Source organism: Meleagris gallopavo, chromosome 4, assembly GCF_000146605.3.
Source record: "Meleagris gallopavo isolate NT-WF06-2002-E0010 breed Aviagen turkey brand Nicholas breeding stock chromosome 4, Turkey_5.1, whole genome shotgun sequence".
In the NCBI taxonomy this organism is placed as follows: domain Eukaryota; kingdom Metazoa; phylum Chordata; class Aves; order Galliformes; family Phasianidae; genus Meleagris; species Meleagris gallopavo.
Genome location: NC_015014.2, coordinates 20553595 through 20576454, shown reverse-complemented (window position 1 = coordinate 20576454; position 22860 = coordinate 20553595). Strand labels below are relative to the sequence as shown.

Below are 22860 nucleotides of genomic sequence, written 5' to 3'. Positions count from 1 at the left end.
CACGGTCCGCTGCGGAGGGCTGTTGGGATCGGTCGCCTTTGGCTTTAGCGGCCGAGGTCGAAGTGAAGTTCGTGCGGAGCTGCCGAGGAGTGAGAGCCGCAGCCCGCTGGTTCCAAACGGAAAGGAAGACCGGGCAGCTGATGGCAAAACTCCTCCGTCGCTTCGACCCTGCCGCCAGCCAAAGCTGGAAGGGAAACAATGCGGCATATGGGGTTTTAAAGCAATTTCGTTCTCGGTAAACTCCCGAGTGCTTGAGATATTTTGTTCATAGGAGCTCTTTTCTGAGCAGATGGCATCCCTCCTCGTGCTGGGAAACTCACGGTGCCGGTGGCACACCGAAGACCTTTCAGAAATTCACCACGGCTTCAAAAAAGCACACATCCCCAGGGCAGCAGGCGGAGAGGGAGCGTGCAGTGTGGGATGGGATGCAGCAAAGCGGCAGCGGGGCCCAGCGCTGCAGGGCTGCTCCTCCATGTGGGGAGGGCCGTGGGCACAAGGACTTTGCAGCTGCATCCCTCAGTGCATCATCTTTGCAGATCGCTCTGTGAGATCTCTTTGATGTGCCTCCGGGGCCTTTCCCATCCTATCTTTGTCCCATCTTGGTCTCCAACATCAGACATTGGTCATAGAATCACAGAATTATTAAGGTTGGAAAAGACCTCTAAGATCACGCGGTTCAACCACACACCCGTCCCTACCATGTCCCTACCATGTCCCTCCATGCTACATCTCCACGGTTCTTCAACACTCCCAGTGACGATGATTGCACCAGCTCCCTGGGCAGCCTGTGCCAGTACCTCACCGCTTTCTGAGAAGAAATTATTCCTAATATCCAACCTGAACTTCCCCTGGTGCAACTTGAGGCCATTTCCTGTTGTCCCATCACTGCTATCCAGGAGAAGAGGCCAATCCCCACTTCGCCACAACCTCCTGTCAGGGAAATGTAGGAAGCAACAAGGTCTCCCCTGAGCCTCCTTTTCTCCAGACTGAACAATCCCAGTTGCTAGTTCATGCATACTAGACTCATCCTGCCCCTGTTCCCACTGGGCTTTTCCTGCTGGGCAACAGGGAACCTGCCTGGCAATCTACCTACCCCAGAAAGGAGACCAGCTCCAATACATGCAAATGCTCAGAATCAAAATTTTCCTCCTCTTGATGCCTTGCAGCACGTGGGTGATCCCTTACCACGCTTCACCACATCAATGCTCTTGGTGAGGACCAAACTGTGTGCCCACCTTCTTCTCACGATGCAGAGGAGGCTCACAATGCAGAGGAGGAACAAAAGTCCTTGCGCCCTAACACTGGGTGTCAGGATCTGCCTCAAAGCTATTTTTCACACAGAAGAGGATTTCCACAAAGCAAACCCCACCTCATAGACCTCACCCACAGCTCAGGGAGAAGCAAAGGTAACCCCTGTCAGGGATGGCTTGGCCATTGCAGGCTGGCTGTCATTTTGCTTGTCTCTTCTTCAGGGAAGGAGGTAAATGAGAAAGAAGGAAGAAAAGAGAATTGCTCAGCATTTGTTTTCATTCCTGGAACATACATGTGTTCTGAAAATAGATATACCACCTGGTTTTCCTGTCCTGTTTCTTTCCACTCCTGAGCTGGAGCAGGGCTGGACAAGAAGCATCGCCCACCCAGCACTGGGGGCGGGAGGAAGAGGCCAGGGATCGCTCAGAGCTGCGGCACATCTAAATACAGCACCTGAGCAACTGTTCCTCCGCTTAAGTGATAGCCCTCATTTTGTAAGCCAGATCAGCTCTCATCAAAGCCATCTGTTCCTTCATCCAGCTTTTAAAATATTTTGATAGACTTCATTTTTTTCAAATGCCTTGCTGCTAAACATGTACCATCTGAGTGTTCACCTCTGTATATTTTTCACTGCATCTTTCCCCCAGGCATCTTCCAAAGCCCACAGTAAGTGCTTTTGTACTTTTGTCCTGCCTGCAGACTTTGCTTTTGGTCTTTAGGGATGCATCTGGTGTGGGACAGAGGCGTGGCTTCACCTGTGCTGAGCCCAATTCCAGTGTAGCTCCAATTCCTCCCCTTCTCCCTTATCTAACGAGGCTGCAGTTGCTATGTGTGCAGCTGTGGAAGCCAGGGGTTCCAGCTCAGGGACTGGGCACTGCTGAGCCTGTGCTGTGGTGGCAGAAGGGCACTTGGGCTTACGTGGAGCCTCCTCCACTGCCAGGCTCTGCTCTTGGTTCCTCTTCACATCAAAGGAAGATTCTAAGGAAAATTAGACCTTGATTCCTAGAGGTTGTGAAAAGAAGTCCCATAACTTCCTGTGAGACCCTTTTTGTGTGATAGTACAGCTACAGAACAGCCCAGGAGCAAAAATATTGAGGTGCTACAAGTCCAACTTGAGCATGTTTTGAGGGCCACAACGTGGCAATTGATACATCATCAACCTTCACAAATGCCTGCACATCAAGAGCCCTCCAGGATGTGAACACCCCCAGATCAGCTGACTGGAGCCTGTAGTGACATCACTGCACTGACAGCATGGCAGGGGCTCCAATGGACACTGACTTTTCAGAAGAGTGGCTTATTCCTAGAATCCTCCTACCCAACCGCCTGCTTTAATACCAAAGGCCAGACCACATTTCCCATCTGATGAGCTTGTTTCCAGGAAGGTTAGCTGATAGTTTCTGGATCCAAAAAATTATCAGCCTAAAACAGGGGAATGCATTTGCCCGGCACAATCTGCAGGGTGAGATAGGGTCACAAATATTGCCCCGCCTGAAAATCAACCGCTGAGCCCCAGTAACAGACACCCATCCTGCCCACACATCCACTGCCCACACAAGGCACCTGTGCTGGAGTTCTGCGTGTCAGCACCATGCAGGACCGTGGCACAGTGCCCAGCACCATGGCAAACAGCAGGATTGCCTCTGGCTTTCCCCAGCAGAGCAGCAGGTCTGCAGGGCAGGAGTTCACACATGAGCTTTCTGCTCCACTTGGCTGCCTTTCAGAAGCTGTTAAGTGAACCCTGATGAATTTCTTAGCTCTGGAGCTCACGCTCTCTGCTGAGTCTGTTTCCAGTGCAACTTTGACACCAGAGGGGTTTTGTTTCTGTTCACCCTCTTCTCCAGGGGATTGTCTGAACGTAGCACAGCCCATACACCCAACAGAAGTGCAGATGGGGTGAAACAGAGGCTGGAAGCTCCGCTATAATCAGCAGCCACAACCTCAGCTTTGTTCCAGTTGTGTTTGCCTCTGTACCCTGACCACAGCCCTAATGGGATTTCATCAATATTTGTGTAACCAGGTACACACTGGAAGTTACAACAGAAGCTCTCTTTCAATTATGTGCCACGTCCCAGCCCATGCAGAGAGTTTCTCTGAGCTTACACAGGACAGAAAGGAGGAGACCTGCTCGGGGGTTTCTTCTGTGGGAAGAAACAAATGATATCTGAACCAACATTACATTTTCTCAGAGCCTCACCTATTCTGGCAAAAATCATAAAATCATAGAATGGCCTGGGTTGAAAAGGACCACAGTGATCATCAACTTTCAACCCCTCTGCCATGGACAGGGTCACCAACTACTAGACCAGGCTGCCCAGAGCCACATGCAGCCTGACCTTGAATGCCTCCAGGGATGGGGCATCCACAACCTCCTTGGGCAACCTGTTTCAGTGCATCACCACCCTCTGCGTGAAAAACTTCCTCCTAATACCTAGCCTAAACCTCCCCTATCTTAGCTTAAAACCATTTCCTTTGTCCTCAGCCTCTGCTGAATGTGAGAGCTCACAGCCTTGAAACTCTCAACACACAAACACTCCTGAAGAGGAAAGCAGCACATGCTGTTCCTGCCTTAGCGAGACTCCACAGCTTCCCTGCTGCACTGTATGAAGCTGCAGTCCTGCAACCCCACATACTGAGGGAGACCACATGACAGAATACAGCCAAGACTCTTTCCATACCAGGGACGTACCTGAGTTCTACTCACATTTGGGACGTTCACTTGGGAAACGTCATTTTTTCCTGCAAAGGACAAATGATTTTTTTTTTTAATTGGCTCCACCATGTAGTGAAAGTAGAACTGAGGAAGTTAGAAGTTCATGCCTAAGGCATTTGATTGAGGATCTTTACATTTCCAAATGATGGCTTACCTTCATTTTTCAAAATCACAGCTAACTTTCAAACAGTTCCAAGGTCTCAAATCCCTGAGTCCCACTGGAACTGGCGTTGCTTCAAGCACACCTACAAGGAAAACAGCTGTTACCTTGTTAAAATCTCAAGTAGTCAGGCTGAGAACAACCAGTGTCACTTTGCAGGGCTGGTTGTTGTTCTTTTCTTGCAGCACAGGAACTTACAGCAATCAGCTTAGGGAAGTCCAAGTAATAGCAGTACAAAAAAACAAGAAAAAAAAAGGGATCTACAATGTGACAAAGATCAGCAGGAAGATGTGTATGTAAGCAGCTGCAAAGTGCTTTCACTCCAGTTCTCCAGATAGGAAGCTACATAGACAAAACGAAGGAAGAGCCAGTAAGATGCGTTTGTGTCTTCCCTGCTTCACTTCTACACTCAAACATCACCTCCAAGCCTGTCTCCAGCATCAGTTTGAAGGTGCTCCCCAATGATTTTTGCAGCCCATCAACCCCTCAGAGAGAGAAGCAATGCTCCTGACACTCCTACACTTCCAAGCAGTAGGTAGGAAACTTCCTAGCTTTCTGCACAGGACAGCAGTGAGACGTCTTCCATCACATGTGCAATTCCTGTGTGTGCCAAGGGCCACAACTGCAGATGGATACACATTGAGACACACACGTCTAGCATAGCCCCAGGCCTTTCAGCAAATTGCACCAGGAACAAGGAAGTAATCCAATCTTGTGGTGCCCTTCTGTTTGATAACAGTCCTCTTCCACTGAGGAGGAACACATACACACAAAGGGCGTAGATACCTACAGATGCTCTGTTCTAATAGAATAGCTGGAAACACAAAGTGTAACAGTGCTGTACTTCAGTGCTGCTGGAGGCGTTTCCAAACAAAACGCAATGGCCGGACTAATTCATAACTGTTTATTGTAAAACACTCAAGAGTTTAACATCATTAATGGCAAATTAACACTGTTAAAACACCTGCTGGATGAAATACAGGATAAAGACAACTCTTATATTATATGGCAACATTTGAAAAACAAGAAACAAGAAAAAAAAAAGAATCGATTTTTAACTGTGGTTTTTGTTTTTTTTGTTTTTTTTTTTTTTCTTTTTTCTTTTTTTTTTTTAACTCTACATCTTTCCTGAAAATACCTGGGCTGAGTCTCACTTACCTTGAGCCACTGCCGTGCTCCAGGCATGGGGCCGAGCAGCCTGAATCGAGCCCCCCCTAACGAGGCGTAAGGCGGCGACCTGCTTTATAAATGAGAATCATGCCCTCTATCTTCAAAAGTGCTCCAGTGCCGACAGTATGAAACCTTTCTCCTGCACTGGCTAACATCTAACACTAAGGGCTGTATGTTCCATTAACTCCGCATGCTCTTTTTTTTTTCCTTTTTTTTCCTTTTTTTTTCCTTTTTAAACAAGGCAACCATTTAGTTCAGAAGCTACATAACTGTCTTTATATTTTGCTCAGAAACCAATAGATGTTGCATGCAGCTGAAATATTAGTAGAGACTCTGACTTCAATAAAGGTCAGTTTTCAAAGACCCACAAGTCAAAGGCAGAAAAAAAAATGTTAGCGGCCTCTTGTGCAAAAGGAGCTAAAATATGCATGCATTCATGGCCATGACTGGCTAGAATATAACTCAGGTCTCCAAACATCGAAACTGAAGCTTCATTTGGCTTAAGACACTGTTGAGCTCTATATCTTTACAAATTACAATGTGTGTGCAACAACAAAGGAATCATCTCAACATAGCGTCAGTTTGTATTTTGGCCCGTATCTTCAACACAAAAGCCTGCTCAGCAGTAAATGGTTTTCATATTTAGCAAAGACAGCGGCGCGTTGGTTTGGCTAACAGGGCTAACAAAAAGAAGAAAGCAGATTTTCAAACTAACAGCTAACTAATTTTAGGCTGATTTCTCCCCTTTGACATCCTGTTTTTCTTGGTGCTCTTCCTGTTCCTACCATCGGTTTGTAGCTGGAACAGCACATTGTGCCCTGTCCTGCCCTGTCCCCTCCCAGAAACACGTCTCAAAAGCATGTTTGATTAATAGTAGAAACAAATTCTCCCCTAACTGCACTTTGAAAGGATAATTGGTTCCTCCAAACTGCAACGTTTAACCATGGACAAGCAAATTACAACGTATTTCAGACATAATCTACAGTGACTAAAATTAGTTTAACTCTAATATTAAATAATATAGAACATTTTGACGTTTAATAGTCTGAAGTTTTGGACATAAGACAGCTATTAAGGAGAAAAGCCAGAGCCGAATCTATTCCTGTGGAATAAATTCAGCCCAACTGAAAAAAAACTAATTTTACCCAGAGGAAAATACCTCTGAGCAGTGTGCGACGGTGCTGACGCACAGAGAAACATTACTCTTCAAGCACTGCCATCTCCAGTCCTTTCCTTGCGTGCCTGGATCATCTCCTTTGGAGCTTGTTTCCGGTCAGTGACCAACCCCAACCAAAACATGAAGTCAATGAACCAGGTGGTGGGGTTAAACTTCAGGCCCAGCTCGCTGGCTGAGTAGTCGAAGGGGAAGGTGTGGTGGTAATTGTGGAAACCCTCACCTGGGAAAGAGAGAAGGTGTTAGGAGACTGCACGGTTGGCACACTAAAGAACTCAGGAACCCGAAGCCGTGACCCCACTGCAGATTATGCTGCACTCCTGGCTGACCTCTGGGGCACACCCACAACTGGCTCCATTTCAGCACTTCTGATTTTCCCTGCCTGGCTACAACAGCTTCAAGAGGGGCGACTGGCAACCAATCAAATAGCAGAACAACAGAGTTTTCCTCCAGCACATGCAGCTTCCTCCAAGCCCTACCTCAATGCAGTGGCTAATTGCAGGTGCCCACAAACCCCAACCAAGGTGCAACAGAACAGAATTTGCTGTCAGTTTGCAAGCCCCTACCTACGCCTACAACACCTACCAATGGCTCCCAGAGTGACAAAGGTGTTCTGCCTGGGATTGATGTACTTGTCATAAGGGCGGTTGCCATACATGTGAGCAGCGCTGTTGACCAGCCAGGTGACGTTGAGGGATATGGTGTACCGGAGGATGGAGGCGAGGAAGTAGGCGTTCCACAGACTCTCGCCCCAGAGGTACCATGGCACAACGGTGGGGATCACAAAGCACATCAGCACCACCGAACTCTTGTAGTACCTAGAAAGAAACAAAAAGATATCACTGCTGTGGTGGGAATGATGGCAGGGGAATGAGGGGTTGGGTATCACAAAGCAAGTGCCTATGAGAACAGTTGGCTGGTGGTTGTAGTGCAGAAAAACATGACTGGAGCCGAGGGGCTGCAGAGGGACTGCTTCCTGCTGGTGGGGTTTTAGGTTTGAATCAGATCGTTCCAACCAAGTCACCTGTGTCTTGACATGATAAATGTCACAGTATTTATCTGTTGTGATAATCCTGGCCATGCTGGCACACTCTAAACTCAAGACCTCCTCATCTACTGAATGTGCAAAGTCTTGGCAAGCACTCAGTACCATAGGCAGCTACTGAGAACTACAAGGGATGGTTGTTGCCATTCCTGTCCTCTCTAAAGCCAGTGGGGTGAGTACTCACCTATTCACCTGCACTGAAAAGCACTAGAAGATGTGGGGGTTGAAAAGTGCCAGGTAAGGGACAATTATGACTATTATGATACTATGGACAGATTCCAAGAAAAAAAAAAAAGACTCTAATCCAGGACAAAATTCAAGAATGGAGGAAAAGGCTTGACCTAAAAACCTGTTTTTGCATGTCAAACTGAAATTCTATCTCAGCAGCTCTTAGCTGTATCCAGTTCTTTGGAGCTTAAGGTGCTTGTTTTTTCTAAGAGAAACCATGCTGATGTATCAGGAGCATTGTCAGGGAAAGGACTGCTAGTGATCCCTATTTTTACCTTTCAAGATAGATTTTAGCATCATTAATACTGTGGATGTTTCCAAGCAATACTCAGAAATGCTTACAGCAAGCAACCTGCTATTAGCAAGCTAACAATCAGCTTTTCATTTCAGAAAGGCTGTCCTGCCACGCCATTCTCCCCAGCCTTGGAAGACAGACACCCTAGCAGTTCACAGCAACAACAGCCTTTGCCATGGAGAAGCACAAAGCCAGCAGCCAGGCATGTATGTCACTGGCTCTGTGTCAGAAGAGTCACCTCCTCTGCAGAAAGCAGTTGTGTGGCAGTGACCAGGGCTGCTTTTTGGTCTCTGCCTTTGTGTGGCTGTCAGGGCTCTCAGTAGTCTACGAGGAATGTAGGCACTTTCATGGACTGCTGCCCATGACTAGGAGGACTAAGTGAAAGTTTTAGATGAGAGGAAAAAAAAAAAGGAATGTACATGCAACAGAGCATGTCCCAGCTCTGCCAGCACGAAAACTGTGCCAACTCCTACGTGGGCAGCCAGAGGATGAACCAGGTACTGCATATCACAGCTGGGGAAGGAGCAGTGCAGCACAGAAAGTTTCAGCTATTTGCAGCCACATTTTACGTTTTCCAGACACAAAGAGAGCTCCAAACCCTGAAGCAGCAGGTAATGTTGGGGATGAAGAGCCAAGGCCCAAACCCAGAGCAAAAACCCCAATGTTCAGCACCTGTCAGTAAACTTCCAAGTCCTAAATTCAAATCCCAAAAATAGGCATTTGCTAAAACACAACTTTGCTGCACAAAACTTACACCATCACTACACAAAGTCTGCAGCACAACCAAGGCAGCAGAGCCAGCTTCTCACAAGATGCTGTCATCTTGGCAAAGGCATCAACACAGCCAAGAGGTGCTGCTGCAAACTGCAAAGGAGCCTTTGCAAACACCCACTGCTGACTGAGCCAATAAAAGTGACAGAAAGTGGAGGATAATCAGTTCCTCCCTCCTGCAGTTCCTCTGAGGAAGGGGAGATTCTGCTGGCACACAGCTTACTCTAATGCAGAGGCAACACAGATTTCAGGACTCAACCAAATACTTCCCTTATTCAGAAAATGCTCAGAAATGGGTGTATGTGGTCTGCAGAGCACCTATACCAAATGCTTGCTGGCAGGGAGCATCTTCCATTTCTGTCCACTATGCAGTTACTCATGCGGAGGACTCAGCGTGCTGCTCAATTCCCACCTCTCACAGATTGTGTAAGCAATTTGAACTTGGTCTGTGGTTATTCTCAAGGGAGACAAATAATCCTGTAAGGGATGACGGTCCCAAGAGAGGAAGCCAGTCTGAGCTGGCCCACAAGTGCCAAAGGTGAGTTTGCAGTGAGAAGTGCACTTTTGCATTTAGGCAGGTTGCAATTTTTTACTCCAATAATGAAAGCCAAGAGTCCAGCAGCTTCTGCTGTGGCTGTTTTCCCACCAAGCCCTGGATTTTGGAGAAAGATGAGGACCGGGCATGCTGCCTGTGTAGCAAAGCTGGCCAAAACAGGCTGTGAGCATCAGGCGTGTGGCCACAGAAACAGGCAGAGGGATGGCAGCCCTACCATCAGGGTGGCAGGGATCTCATAGGGGACAAAGGGAAAAGGTTCAACAAGGAAGAAGCCACAGCGACATGTCAAGACCCCTCCATCCAGCACCACAAGATGGCCACACACTCCCACTTACTTTCTTTGGAATCTGACAACGGGGTCATCCAGCAGATCAGTGAAATCCAGCTTTCTTCCCTTTTCTATGACATCTTTGTGCTTGCGCACAAACAGCCAGCCAATGTGGGAGAAGAAGAAGCCACGGCGGGCATTGTGTGGGTCTGCATCTGTCTCCGAGTACTTGTGGTGCACACGGTGGTCTCGGCTCCACTCGTAGATGTCATTCTGCAGAGAGAGCAGGGTGGGGTGAGAGGAGAAAGGCTGGGCACTGCTCCTGCAGAACCACCCCGTTCCTTCCCCACAAGGGAACGGCAATCAAACATCCACGGCTGCTCTTCAAAAACACGTGGTGACTCAAGGTTGTGGCTGGTTACCACTGACACCCTCCAGGGAGAAAAACAGCACTGAAAATGTGACAGAGCTTGTGGAATGCTTCATGTGCCTTCTCCTAACCTACACAGGAGCTGAACGTGCTCGGCTGTTCTGAGGGATGAATCTCTCACAATTAAAACTGACATTTAAATTACTGTTTTGTCTGCAGGGATGTGTACAAGGTTGAGACATCAAATGAAACGTACCTACTTTTTGGGAAACAAGTCTTGAATTTGCAGCCAGGGTGGAATAAGAGTCTCAGGCCCACAGGAGCAGCTCAGTGTTGAATGCAGATCAGATAAAAATTAAATTCAGTCCTGCTTCTGCTCAAACTGCCAGCAGGTTCAAGCCACTGAATTCCCAGTGACTGCAAGTGGCACTAAGGGGATGGCAGGGAGAAAAGGGTGGATGGCAATTTCAGAACCGAAGCAAGCCTTTCCAAGTTCACTTGACTGAAGAGATTTCCACCCAGTTTGCCTGTGCTAGACTGAACTGGTTGTTTCTGCAGCACTGCTGAGCTATTACTATTACCACAGGGAAACCTTTGGAAAACTCAGGCCACACACTCATCTGTGAGTTCAGTAGTACCGAACTATTAAAAAAAAAAAAAACTTAGTGCCTGGATATACAACAGTGTGAGCTTGAATCAAAGAATGCTTAGCTGAGTGCCCTTCTCTCTGCTCTTTCTGTCTTTGCACAGCCAAAGAGCGTTACAGGCAGTAATACCAAAAGAAGGAAGGGCTTGGGTTGCTTCTAGGAACAGCAGTAGCACCCACAACCACCAACTACAGCAGCTTTACTCCCAGGAGAGCCAAGGAAGCCATCTGCGGTGTCTGTCAAGAACCACAAAGCAGCAGCCGGCAAGGCAGAGGATACACTCAAGGACACAGTAAGCCTGAGCTAACAACTGTGAAGGTCTGTACTTAGTGAAACAAAAGCTCTGTGCTCAAGGTGTAACAGATCATTCCTTTCTCTCAGCTACCAACATTAGAAAGAATGTACCAAGGCCACCAGTGCTGCTGAACAACTCCAGGAACGACTGCAAATAGAAACTAAAGAATTTGGATCAAATGCGTCAGAGTTCAATCTCAGCATTGCAAAGGTGGTCTTTAAGAGAGCCCACAGGAGACAAGTGAGGAACAAAAGCTCATTGCATGGGAAAGCAAGCCAAGTGAAGCAAAGCAAACCAAAGAAGGTCACCAAGCTCCTCAGTGCGAACAAGAGCAGATTTTTACCTTGCTGCCATTTTTTTTTTTCCTACAGAGAAATGAAAGGGAATACAAGCCTCTGCAATGCTTCAAGTGGCAGATTTAGTCCTCAGTGGGAGTATCCAGAAGACTACAAAATGCTAAGATCAAGTCATTTAAAAACAAAACAGGGCTATGCAAGAAACACACTTAGGAGGGGTCCTCTTTCTTAATGAGAAATGATCTTTCGACTGGAATTACTGAGCAGTTTGCCACAAGAATGCTTAATAGAATTATTTGTGGCACAACAGGTAACCAGGTCAAAGCAAGATAACGATACTGCGAGAAATTAACTTGGCTTCTCACACCGCAGAAAACACCTGCAGGGTCGGCAAAAATGTGATTCCCCAGATGAAAGCACTGGGAAGCTGTGAAACAACTGAATTGCATCTAATTAAAAAACACAAAGGCTAAGAGGAAATAAAGGCCAGAGGCCAGAACTGTTGGCAATAAATACACCCAAAACTGCAGCATCGCGCATGTAAATGAGAGTGTATTAATAGCAACCATTTTTCAGGAATGTGTCACTCTTGATGAAGTTTCAGGTAAACACAGGAGTGAAATCCCCTCCAAAGCAGAATGTCAGCATTCTGCTGTGACAGTGATACAGACAAGAGGTTTCATTAGTAGATCCCTTCATCATCTTGCAGACCAACACACGATGACAAACTGGGATGCGTAACAAAGAAATGGTGAAAAATGCAGTAGGCAGCAGGGCAAACACTGCTGCATCTGATGGTGTTTCAGAAGACATTCAGCATGTCACACCCATATCCTCATGCACATGAAGTCACCACTGTGCAGAAGAGTTGCCCCTGCCCTTCAAGAAGGCAGCATCCAGGTATGCTGCAAGTATCCTCAAAGCTACCTTTTCCTCCCAAAGCCAACAGGAGGGAGAAGGACCTGAAAACTTGCTCACTGCCTGTTTGTGGTGGGGAAGGTCATGGTAGTTAGGAGCAGGCTTCAGACTATTTAAAATTCAGAGTGTGTGGTTTGGCCTTTTGTTTTCCTTCTGATACAAAGGTGCATAAAAGTAGCTTGGAGGTGCTTCGAAGTACTTCACTGCCTCAAAATCATATCACAACCACAGCCAAAAGCAGTGATGAAGCTTGTGGCAATCCAGCTTGACACACTCATTCAAACTACACAGGAAAGGTATGATGTGCAATAAAACAGGAGGACAGTACCAGGGGGTTGTTCATAACTCAAAGTGGTTGTTGAACATAGTGAGCAAAGGGTTTGTAAAGCTCTGAAATAACAGCACCACAAAGCAGCAGGAATACGGCTCAGAAATTAAGGTGGGGATTACAGTAAAATGGGACATATCTCTATATTCAAACAAAAGCTCTTTGTAATGTGCAAAGAGACCAACAGGACTGATACTCTCCACCTTAGAAAGATAAATCAAAGACGATTCATCTTTGCTTTATCCTCTGAAAGGAAAAAGCTGAAAACTCAGGGCACCGCACACATGTCGTACCCAGTGCCACAGGGGGTAATGGCAGCCAAGCCAGATAACTGTAATGTTAGCACAGATGCATATAACTCTTTCCAACAGCCAAAGGAGCAACTAAGTTTACATCACATTATCCTGGCTCTGGGCTACCTCCTACCACCACCTGAATGTTAGAGAAAGATTTTGAAGTCTAAGTCTGCATATTAGAAATTACAGAGCTTGTAAAACACCTCTTGGTAACGTATTTAAATTCTACTGCTGAAAAGTGTTGCATCAAACAGAGAAATCACAATGGTGAGAAAGGATGTCTGCTCTCCTTTCTGGATATGTGAAAACCCCTCAAAGCTAGACAAAGAAACCTGATTATGCCAACATATCTGCACGAGGTTGGCCCTTACACAAGTTTCTGTGTTGCCCTCTGAAGTGTGGGGCCTGGCCTGGGTTAGGAGAACCCCTGATCGAGGCATGTTCAACTTGATCCTTAAGTAACCATTGCTCCTGGGCTGAATCTTAAGTGATGCTTTGTGGGTGGTGAGAGAATCTCTGCATCAAGTGTCTTCCTGCTGATAGATATATTTTCACTTTTGATGTTTGTAAGCTGAAGTGATCCCCATACAGGAGATAAAGCTGCCTGGAGGCAAAGAATGAGGACAGGCAACCACAATCCCACCTGGAAGGCCATGGAGTTAGCTGCAGCCAGGAAGATCCGCAGAGGCAGCTTGGCTTTGTATGAACGGTGGCTCCACAAGCGATGCGCACCAGCTGTCACGCCCAAGGCTGTCATCAGGAAACAGAAATATGCTGAAAGAAAACAAAACACAAGGTGTGCCAGGGGCCAGCTTTTTTATTTTTGCTTTCTTTGTCTTAAAGCTGATCCTTGTCCATGCTTGCCCCTCATGCCTCTGGGGAGGCTCAGGAGATGAGGTAAAGATATCAGCCCAGCTCTGCCCAGCGGCCCTGGGATCCAGTGCTGCTCCTCCTCACCCCATTCCCACTTTGCCGGTGCGTTGTTCAGGGGAATCTGGCAGCAACAAAGCACTGTGCTGTGATGCATTTGCACTGTGTGCCTTTGTCAGGTGAAGTGGAGTGAGGGTTCATCTCTCATCTCAGAAAAGTGGCAATGACAGTGCCAGCCTCCTCCAGACAGGTCTTTGCTCCAGTCTCATCTGCCACCTCACTGAGAAGCATCGCTTCCCATCCCTGAAAATACAAACTGTGTCAGAATTCCCACAATATAAACTTCTCTCACCATTGTGAGCTTATGAAAAAGTACTATAAATCACCAGGGATCTCAGCATTCAGTCTCCTTCTGCTTCAGGAACTGCCTTTCCTTCTGTAATTACAAGATTGGCCAAGTAAACTTGTTTTGAGCATTTTTTCAGATGGCCAACACAGCAAGGAAGCGGCTCTGTTCCATAGGCACAGTGCTCCAGCTGCAGCTGGACACTGCCTGGCACACATGTGGGACAGCAAGGAGGGGTGTACTGTGTAACCCCAAACAAACTAGGCCACTCCAGCCGCTCCCATTTCAGCTGTCCAGCTGTCATGATAGCAGGCTCTCATGTCTCCTTCCTGCAGGGAGCATTGATTTCTCATACTGTGTCTTAAGAGTACATGCTCAGTTAACAAGTGTACAATTGAGAAAGTAAATAAAAAAGCAGATTCAAACAACAGGAACATCACAGGACAACCTGAAATGTGTTTGCATGGTGTAAGGTGATGTGCTGTTTAGCCAAGGGTTCCTGCCACCTGAAACACACAAGCTGCTTGAACCAAGACCCTGGAGACCCTGGTATTCAAGGACTGTTAAGACGCTGAGAAACATGATTCAGTGAGAACTACTGATGATAGGTGGATGGTTGGACTAGATGGTCTTGTAGGTCTTTTCCAACCTTGGTGATTCTATGCTTCCATTCTATGAAAACATGCCTATTTTTTAATACAGAATTACAGAATCTCAGAATCACAGAATGGCCAGGGTTGGAAGGGACCTCAAGGATCGTGAATTTCCACCCCCTCTGCCACATGCAGGGCCACCAACCTCCACTTTTAATACTAAACCAGGGCCCCATCCAATCTGGCCTTGAACACCTCCAGGGACGGGGCATCCACAACCTCTCTGGGCAGCCTGTTCCAGCACCTCACCACTCTCTCTGTAAAGAATTTCCCCTTGACATTCAACTTAAATCTCCCTTCCCTCAACTTAAAACCATTTCCACTTCTCCTGCAGTTATCAACCCTTTCAAAGAGTTGATTCCCCTCCTGTTTGTAGGCTCCCTTTAGGTATTGAAAGGCTGCAATGAGGTCACCCCATAGCCTTCTTTTCTCCAGGCTGAACAAACCCAGCTCCCTCAGCCTGTCTTCATAGGGGAGGTGCTCCAGTCCCCTGTTCATATTCGTGGCTCTCCTCTGGACCCCCTCCAACAGTTCCCTGTCTTTCTTGTACTGGGGGCTCCAGATCTGGACACAGTATTCCAGACAGGGCCTCACAAGAGCAGAGTAGAGGGGGACAATCACCTCCCTGTCCCTGCTGGCCACCTCTCTTTTGATGGAGCCCAGGATACCATTTGCTTTCTGAGCCGCAAGGGCACACTGCTGGCTCATGTTAAGTTTTTCATCTATCAAGACCCCCAGGTCCATCTCCGCAGGACTGCTCTCAAGGACTGCTCCTTCCAGTACCTAATACCTGAAGAGTTCCTGGAACAAAAAGGGAAACCAAAACTTTTCTCACAAATGCAGCATACAAACGGAGCAGAATGATCGTAACAATGATGAAACATTTCCAAAACCTCCTTTTGACTCCATTGGTGAGGGGCCACTTCCCTTTTCAGCAAGCATTTCTGCTACTCCTGGAAAAGACTCATCTGTGTAGGTTCATCCAACATGAAAAGTCTATCACCAAATTCAGACTCCTGCTTGCTTCCTGAAGAGAACACACAAATGAACCAAAAACCGTAACACGCATGTTATTTACACATTTTGTTTTACAACTGTCAGATCAGTAACAATGCTGGCACTGCAGCTACCTTGCACTTGTTTCCTCTGCAGTCTCGCTGTTCTCATACTTTGTCATATACTCTGTCAATGTGAGGACACAGACTCCTCTTACACAACGAGGGGAAACCTATCCTGCCATCTTCTGTATGTGATATTGAGCTATATAGGCTGATGAAGCAAGAACGTGGCAGAAACATCATTAAAAAAGGCCTTCCAAACATCATTTAAAAAGGCCTTCCAAACTGCTCAAATGACTGTAATTGTGGAAACAGATCTGTGACACATCCAACACTGACATTATCCCAGCAACATAAAAATATTAAGGCTGAATCATCAAATGAACATATTGCCCGTAGGTTTTATGGCTGGTCAACCTCAGACTAGTCCTAGAGGCTGAAATCCTCTTCTTTCACCTGTCTCTCCCTTGCAGAGGGTTGATATTTAAGGAGCATCTTGAATTTGAATCCTTTTTTCTACCGTACCGTTCATGGAGACAGAAGGATCAAGAGGAATAGCTCACTAGATCTTCCTTAATGCACGCCGAGGGGCTTTTTTCTTGGCAAAGCAATGCTGTTTGTTTTTTGGTTTTTCAAAGGAGGAATCATAACAGCAAGAATCTTCCTAAAATAAAAGCTGAGGGTTGAAGCATCCCTAGGAAAAAAATATACTCAGGCCGGAGCAGACACATCCTGTTGGACAAATGCATGATGCGAAGCAGAGGGAGAAGCATTTCAGAGGGAACTCTGAGGATGAGGGGAAATGGATCAAACAAACGAACTGGTGTGCAAGGACAAGGGAGAGAACATGTGCATGGGGCTGCAGAGAGGATGCAGGAGAGGAAAGAGTGGAGGTTCGTGCACTGTGCACACAGGGAGCTGGCGGGTTGCTAGGCTCCAAGTGCACAGTGCCTGTGCACAGATGCTATTTATGGGAACGCGCCAGAATCAATAGGCAGAAGATTTTTATCCAACATGCTTATTAATGACCTGAAACAAAGGCAAACAGCGTATTAATTATAACTGCAGATGACGCTAAATTTGGAGCAACAGTGAAAGAGCTAAGAAACACAAAAGGATCCGTGCAGAAACAGGGAAAGCACAGCTCAAAACGAGAATCTGCCTGTATAGAAAAAGTCAGTAATGAAGCTTAGGGCCGTGAGAACAGACAGGGATCTACAGCGAGGATGTGACACTTGGGGAAGCAGGTGCCTGCCAGGAGGATCACCAACAGCACATAAAATATTCTGAGCTTGCAACACGATAGGGCAGTGAGACATCAGTGTGATGTTGAACAGCAGGCACAGGGGTATCATCTCACAGCCGGAGAGAAGCACTGCAAACTACACCAGGCACATCATTTAAAAATGGATGGGATGGGAGACTGGCAGCAGAAAACATTTGAGCCATCTTTTTCAGAACAGCTCATCATCCCCCATGGATGGATTTCCAGAAACTCTTATTGCACCAAGTGCCAAACTCCAATGAAAACGTGTGTCTGCAGGGCCAACCTCTTACAAGGATATAGGGAGATACTGCCACAGTCTGTGTCAACTTCAGAGGCATCAGAAAATCATTCTCTGCTCTACATAATTGCTTAAATCAGCGCAGATCTCTCCCTCAGGTATCTTAAGCTTTGTTACATGCCAAACACCAAAATTGGAACCCCTTTTTTTTGTCTTTTTTTTTTTTTTTCCCCTCAATGCACATTGAAGATGTGATACCTATTAGTGAAAGCAGTAGATTCCAGATGGCTTTTGACCCTTGCCTGGTTGTAACACAGCAGACCAACCAAAGCCAGAAATCCACTAGGCACTGGGTGCACTCTGCACACCTGAACAGACAATGCTGGCTCCTGACATGCTTCTCAAGTAGCCGTTTCAAGAAGCCACTGCTATCAGCTAGCAACCAGCCACATGTTGCTAATGTCAAACATAGCCCAGTTACATGGTGCCAATTGCAATCATTTCTGAGGGACGCAGCAGCAGATATGAAAATACCACTTGGGAGACAAAATCAATTGCACATCTACTGTGATGTGACTGTCAATATCTGAATGTGCTTTAATGTGCAGCAGTCGCTTTTCAGAGGAAGACAGCAGCCATGCTGCTTGCTGTGGTTGTGTCAATGCCAAATGCACTGGCAAATAGCAAAGGGGCCCAAGGGAGCAGACAAGAGGCACTTGATAATGTTTCTTTCCCTTCTTTCTTTTTTCCCCTCTTTTGACTTTTGATAATTTGACTAGTTAAAGTAAATAACAATTTGAGGGTTTAAACTAACAGGGATGGACACGCAACATTTGTGAGGTTACACGCTGACATTTACCTCTGCTTATTCAGTCAGAGCAAAACTGCTTGCTAGGGCATTTTTAATAATTGAATGCATAAAACTCAAGGTCTTCCATCAGGCTATAAGAACTGCGTGAGAAATACAAACAGCAAGTTGCTCAAGCACAAACTCAGCATTGAAAAGCTGACTGATCACCATAAATATGCAACACCACTGTACGTGACAGTCAGGATCTTTCTAAAATTAAATTGCATCTGCATCCGCGTTCCGTTCCTCATTTGTGGGTTTTTTGCTGTTGTTCACTGGTAGATTTAGGACTAATTCACGATACCAGCTAATCTGCCCAAACTCAGAAAGCGTTGCCCTGATGTTCAGTGGTGGCCTAACTTCTTTTCTACTGGAGACACTGAAGGAAACCTGCTCTCCTGACCTGGAACTGCATTTACTAAGGAAGCAAACCTCCCACCGTGGGCCCTGCCAAGAAAAAACACTGAGTCGGTGCTTTGGCCCCAGGGTCTCTGCTGGCAGACACGGCCGAATGGCCACCCCACTGTTGGCTGAGCCCTGCTAACTATCAAAGGCTGGCACCAGGAGCACCTCAGGCTGGATTCAAACCAACAACCCAGAATTAAAAAGAACCATTTCCCCGAGTCACCCGCTGTACAGCGCGCGCCAGCACTCGGGGGAGCCGTGCAATCATGTGAAGAGCAATCGTGTGAAATCTTAGGGCAGGAGCGGGTTCATCTAAAATTAGATCTACACATTTTCTGAGCTGCTCTAAATGGAACCGGGAGAGAAAGAGAGGAGATGAAACATATCGAATGGAGGTGGGGAGGCAGAGTTTGGAGCTGCAAAGAAGACTAGTTTGACTGTGGTGCTCCAGGACAAGCCATCTGTCATAGCCTCCCGAGCTCGCCGTCACCAGCCTGGGAAATTCAGTCTGCCCCTGCTTCAGCGCACGTGCTCACGTATGCATTTTCAGGAACGTTCCCCAGAGCCAGCCCTTTTGGCTGAGTATACAAAAGACTTTATTCCGGTTGAAATGGCAGAAATGTTCACTTTGACAACTGAGGCCAAAGTGACGTTAAAAAAAAGCCAATAGAGCAGTGGAAATTGCGGATGACAGCAAGAATTCCAGAGAATGCTAAAATTCCCCCAAGAAGCACATGCAGATTCCCTGAACTCACCAGCCATGGAAGATTGCCTTAAGATGCTGAACAGCTTGTATTTTTAGATCAAAAGAGAAGGCTGGAAGATGCTCCGATTTCTCTGAAATTTTTGATGCTTCTATGTAGCCTCTCTCAGCTCAGCCGGGTCCTGCGTCATCACAGAACCACGGGCAGACTTCACTTCTCTCCCCATAACCTCACTGCTGCCCTCAATCCACAGGCTGGCTAGGGCTCCACTGGCTTTTAAGGGCTCTAGAAATGCCAACAGTTTTGTCTCTTTTCTCAAGGATGGAAAGAAAGAGTGTTTGCTTGAGCCGTCAGCCCTCAGCAAACTCAGGCACCTGGGTCTCTTCCTCTGCATTAAAAGGTGGGAGCCAAAGCCATCATCCCCTAGCATGACCTGTCCCAAAACTCAAGCTCAGCTCTATGTGTTTGTGGCCTCTGCTCTACCAGCAGCTCCTTCTTCCTCCCGGAAAAACACAGTTCTCTTGGGCATCACCTGAGAAGCCAGGTGAAGTGGAAGCCCACTCCAGAAATCCCATTCTGCTGGTGCGGAGCAGTGGGGGCACGCAGGATTCCTGCCGCCAGCAGCTGGCACTCAGCTCTCCCCTCTCGTTCACATCAGCCTAGCTTTACTCAGTACAGTAATTCTGAATGCTCCCTGGCAGGGCATCATGTTTTATTGTTAGCCTCGATGGTGAAAATAAAATCTGATTGCGAGAAATTGCTCGACTTCAATTATAACTTCAGCGTTAATTGCAAGTGCAACCGTAATTGCAGGGAAGGAAGGCACAGTAGCAGTGATGAGGATGCATACTAAGTTCTGTGGGCGAGCTGACATTTCCCAGCCCAGCCCTCCCAAAGGAGCAAGCCACTCCTCTGACCGCAGAGACCAGAATGAGCACAGATGAGCCAGTCTGTGTGGCTCTTGCTGCTCTGTCTGTTGGCATCTCCTGAAGGAGGATGAAATGGAGACAGGGAACAAATATACATGCTTAAAGCTGAACATAGGGAAATCACCTACAGCATCAGCTAGAACACGAATGCTAGGGAAGGAAAAACATCTGAGCAGCAGGAGCATCGCTTCAACCAGGGCACCTTGGATCAGGGAGGTCTCTGCAAGATAAGGTACTGTGTTCAGTTCCTGCTCCCTGACCCAAAACCTTGCCTGCAGGAATCACTTGAACATAACCACTGCAGGACCCAAGGGTTCTCCCAGCAGAGTGGCAGCAGAAGCAACAGTGGAAGTTTTAATCAAGCATCTCCAATCCATAGCTGTGAAATAGAGACAGTATTTTCACCTCCTTCCTCCAGAGAGGTCCCAGAGGTGCTGAGCACAGCCCATTTGTAGCCAGGATTCTTATTTATAACCATCTGCACAAAGCTTCCAACACAATGGGGGCTTCTGTAAGTGAGCACAGCATGCACAGAAGTGGTTAATGGCCAAAACCTGTTCATACCACAAGAGCCAGTAGATGGCACTCAAGAATACACAAGCCTTCCGAAATGTGCAAGCCCAATAAAACTTGCATCTGCAGTCACACCAGCAACATGTGCCTCATTGCACAGGTCACTCCCTGCAAGGACTGAGGAGGCAACTGTGATCCTGTGGAGCCCTCTGGGCACCACAGTGACTCTGTGCCAGCAGCACAATGCCTTTCAGCCTCCCGGAGATGGGATGCCAGCACAATAGCACCGACATGTCCCAAACACCTCCAAGAACAGGGTGAGAATTCTTCCCTCCCACAGAGCACAAGGCCATCCTCTTCTCCTGCTCTCAGGCTCCAGCAAGTCATATCAGTGTGTGAACCAGCAGCTGTGCACCCAGGAATCAGGCAGCCAGGGGGGCACATCCTGAAGATATGGGTTTCTGAGTATCTCCTGTCTTAAGGCTGTGATAGGCTACACATGTGCCAGTTTTTCAAGACATGAGTGCCAGTAAAGCTCAGCAGCCTGAAAGAAAAGGATTTAAAATAGGTGATGGGCTCATCCTCTACTTTGGTTTGTTGTTCTTTAGTATTTTTGGGCTATGTTACGTGCTTCCACATCAGAGGGCTAAAAAGCAGAATTTCAGACCCTTATGCAGAGAAGGGGACATACCCTTGCACAGCACTGGGATGTGCCATGGGGCAAGCCAGGGCTGCTTAATGGCTTGCATCCATCAGCTGCTGTGCTACCCAGCCAAGGCAGTCACCAGCTCATGGAAATTTCTGACATGAGTAATTTTATTGTTTCTGTTCAGTTTGGACAGAAACCAAATTCCAGGGAGGCACCGGGATGGCCCTGAAAGCCTCTGTTTTACCCAGTTTAAGTTAAGCATGCATCCCTTGAAAGATAACCCAGTTCCTAGCACTCCCCAGCGATCTGGTTGCATTACCCAGAGCTGGTGGGGATCCTGCAGCTCTGTGTGTGGCACGAGAAACAGTAACACTGGCTCTCAGCGTTAGTGCAGGAGGCAATGGGAACAGAGTACTACAGATAATCCTGAGTAAACACCCGACCGAGCCTCCACTTGCCAGCATTTTCCATTGTCTATTATGTACAGCTGGACAAGTGTCAATAAATTACCAGTGGAAATGGGTCCTGCTGAGCATGCAGTTTTGCATGATCAGCTGTTTCCATGGTGGTACCATGGCATTTCCGCTTAGGTGAATTGAGAATCACCAAGTGGGCTCAGCATGGAGCAACCTGCCTGTCCCAGTTACAGATGTCTCTGGGGAAGGCAAAGTAAGGAGCCAGGAAAGCACTGGTGAGCTTCTGGCAACTGCCCACACCGTGCGATGGGTTATGCCTGGTGCTGGCAGCGGGAGCCACACTCAGCACACATCTCCCTATGGCTTGCTTGAAAGGCAGCAAGGGACAAGGCAATGAGATGGCTGGTGCAAGATAGCCAATGAGCTATCCAAGTGTCGAGCTTGGGATGAGAAAGAAAACCACGTGTGGGTCCAGCGAGGGCTGCAGCTCTTCAGTTCACACCCTCTAATGCACAGCCCTGTCCAACACAACCCTACGTGGCACTGAGGGACATGGTCACTGGGCATGGTGGCGATGGGTTGCTGCGATCACTTCGTGATCTTAGCTGTCTTTTCCAACCTTAATGATTCTTTGTCCCCACCAAACTTCACCACCGTGCAGCCCTCCATCTCACCAAGTGAGGCTGTGCTCCTTAACTTGGACAGTAACAACCCAGCCTTTGTCTGCCCCGACCCCAGCGTGGCAGCAGCACTTCTGCTGGAGCTAATCTGCAGGAGGGCTGTATTCTCACGGCTGGAACCAGCGCGCTCGCTCCCTGCTGAAGAGCCGTCATAAACGCTCCCGTAAAACTTGGTGGTCTGCTGCCAGGCGCCTGTTAAAAATAACGACGTCTAGAAACGGGAGGCTCTCATCTGCGAGAAGGGCATTAAATCGCAAAGTCGTCGAGACACGTTTATTATTTAGCACCTCGGTAAAATCGACGAGCGAAAGACAGACCTTAGAGAATGGAGGATAATTCAATCCTCCTGCCCTATTAAGGCGCAGAGGGATCGGGGGGTTTCGACGCAGGAGAAGGAAGCCCATCTGCCCGCCGCTCCCGATGCCAGCCTCGAGCCCCGATCCGCTCGCGGCGCCGAACAAAGCAGTCCCAGCCCGCCGCGCTCCCCGCTGGCTCCGGCGC

At 47.5% G+C, this 22860-nt stretch overlaps 1 protein-coding gene across 1 annotated transcript; it reads right to left on the bottom strand.

The window, feature by feature from the left end:
- Positions 1-5014: 5014 nt before the first annotated feature.
- SCD5 (stearoyl-CoA desaturase 5) lies at positions 5015-13951 on the bottom strand. Its single transcript, XM_010709710.3, has 5 exons — positions 13739-13951; positions 13425-13555; positions 9699-9904; positions 7054-7286; positions 5015-6691 (listed from the first exon to the last, which is right to left on the bottom strand). The coding sequence occupies exons 1-5, from the start codon at positions 13806-13808 to the stop codon at positions 6501-6503; spliced, it is 831 nt and encodes a 276-aa protein (XP_010708012.1). The 5' UTR covers positions 13809-13951; the 3' UTR covers positions 5015-6500.
- Positions 13952-22860: the final 8909 nt, after the last annotated feature.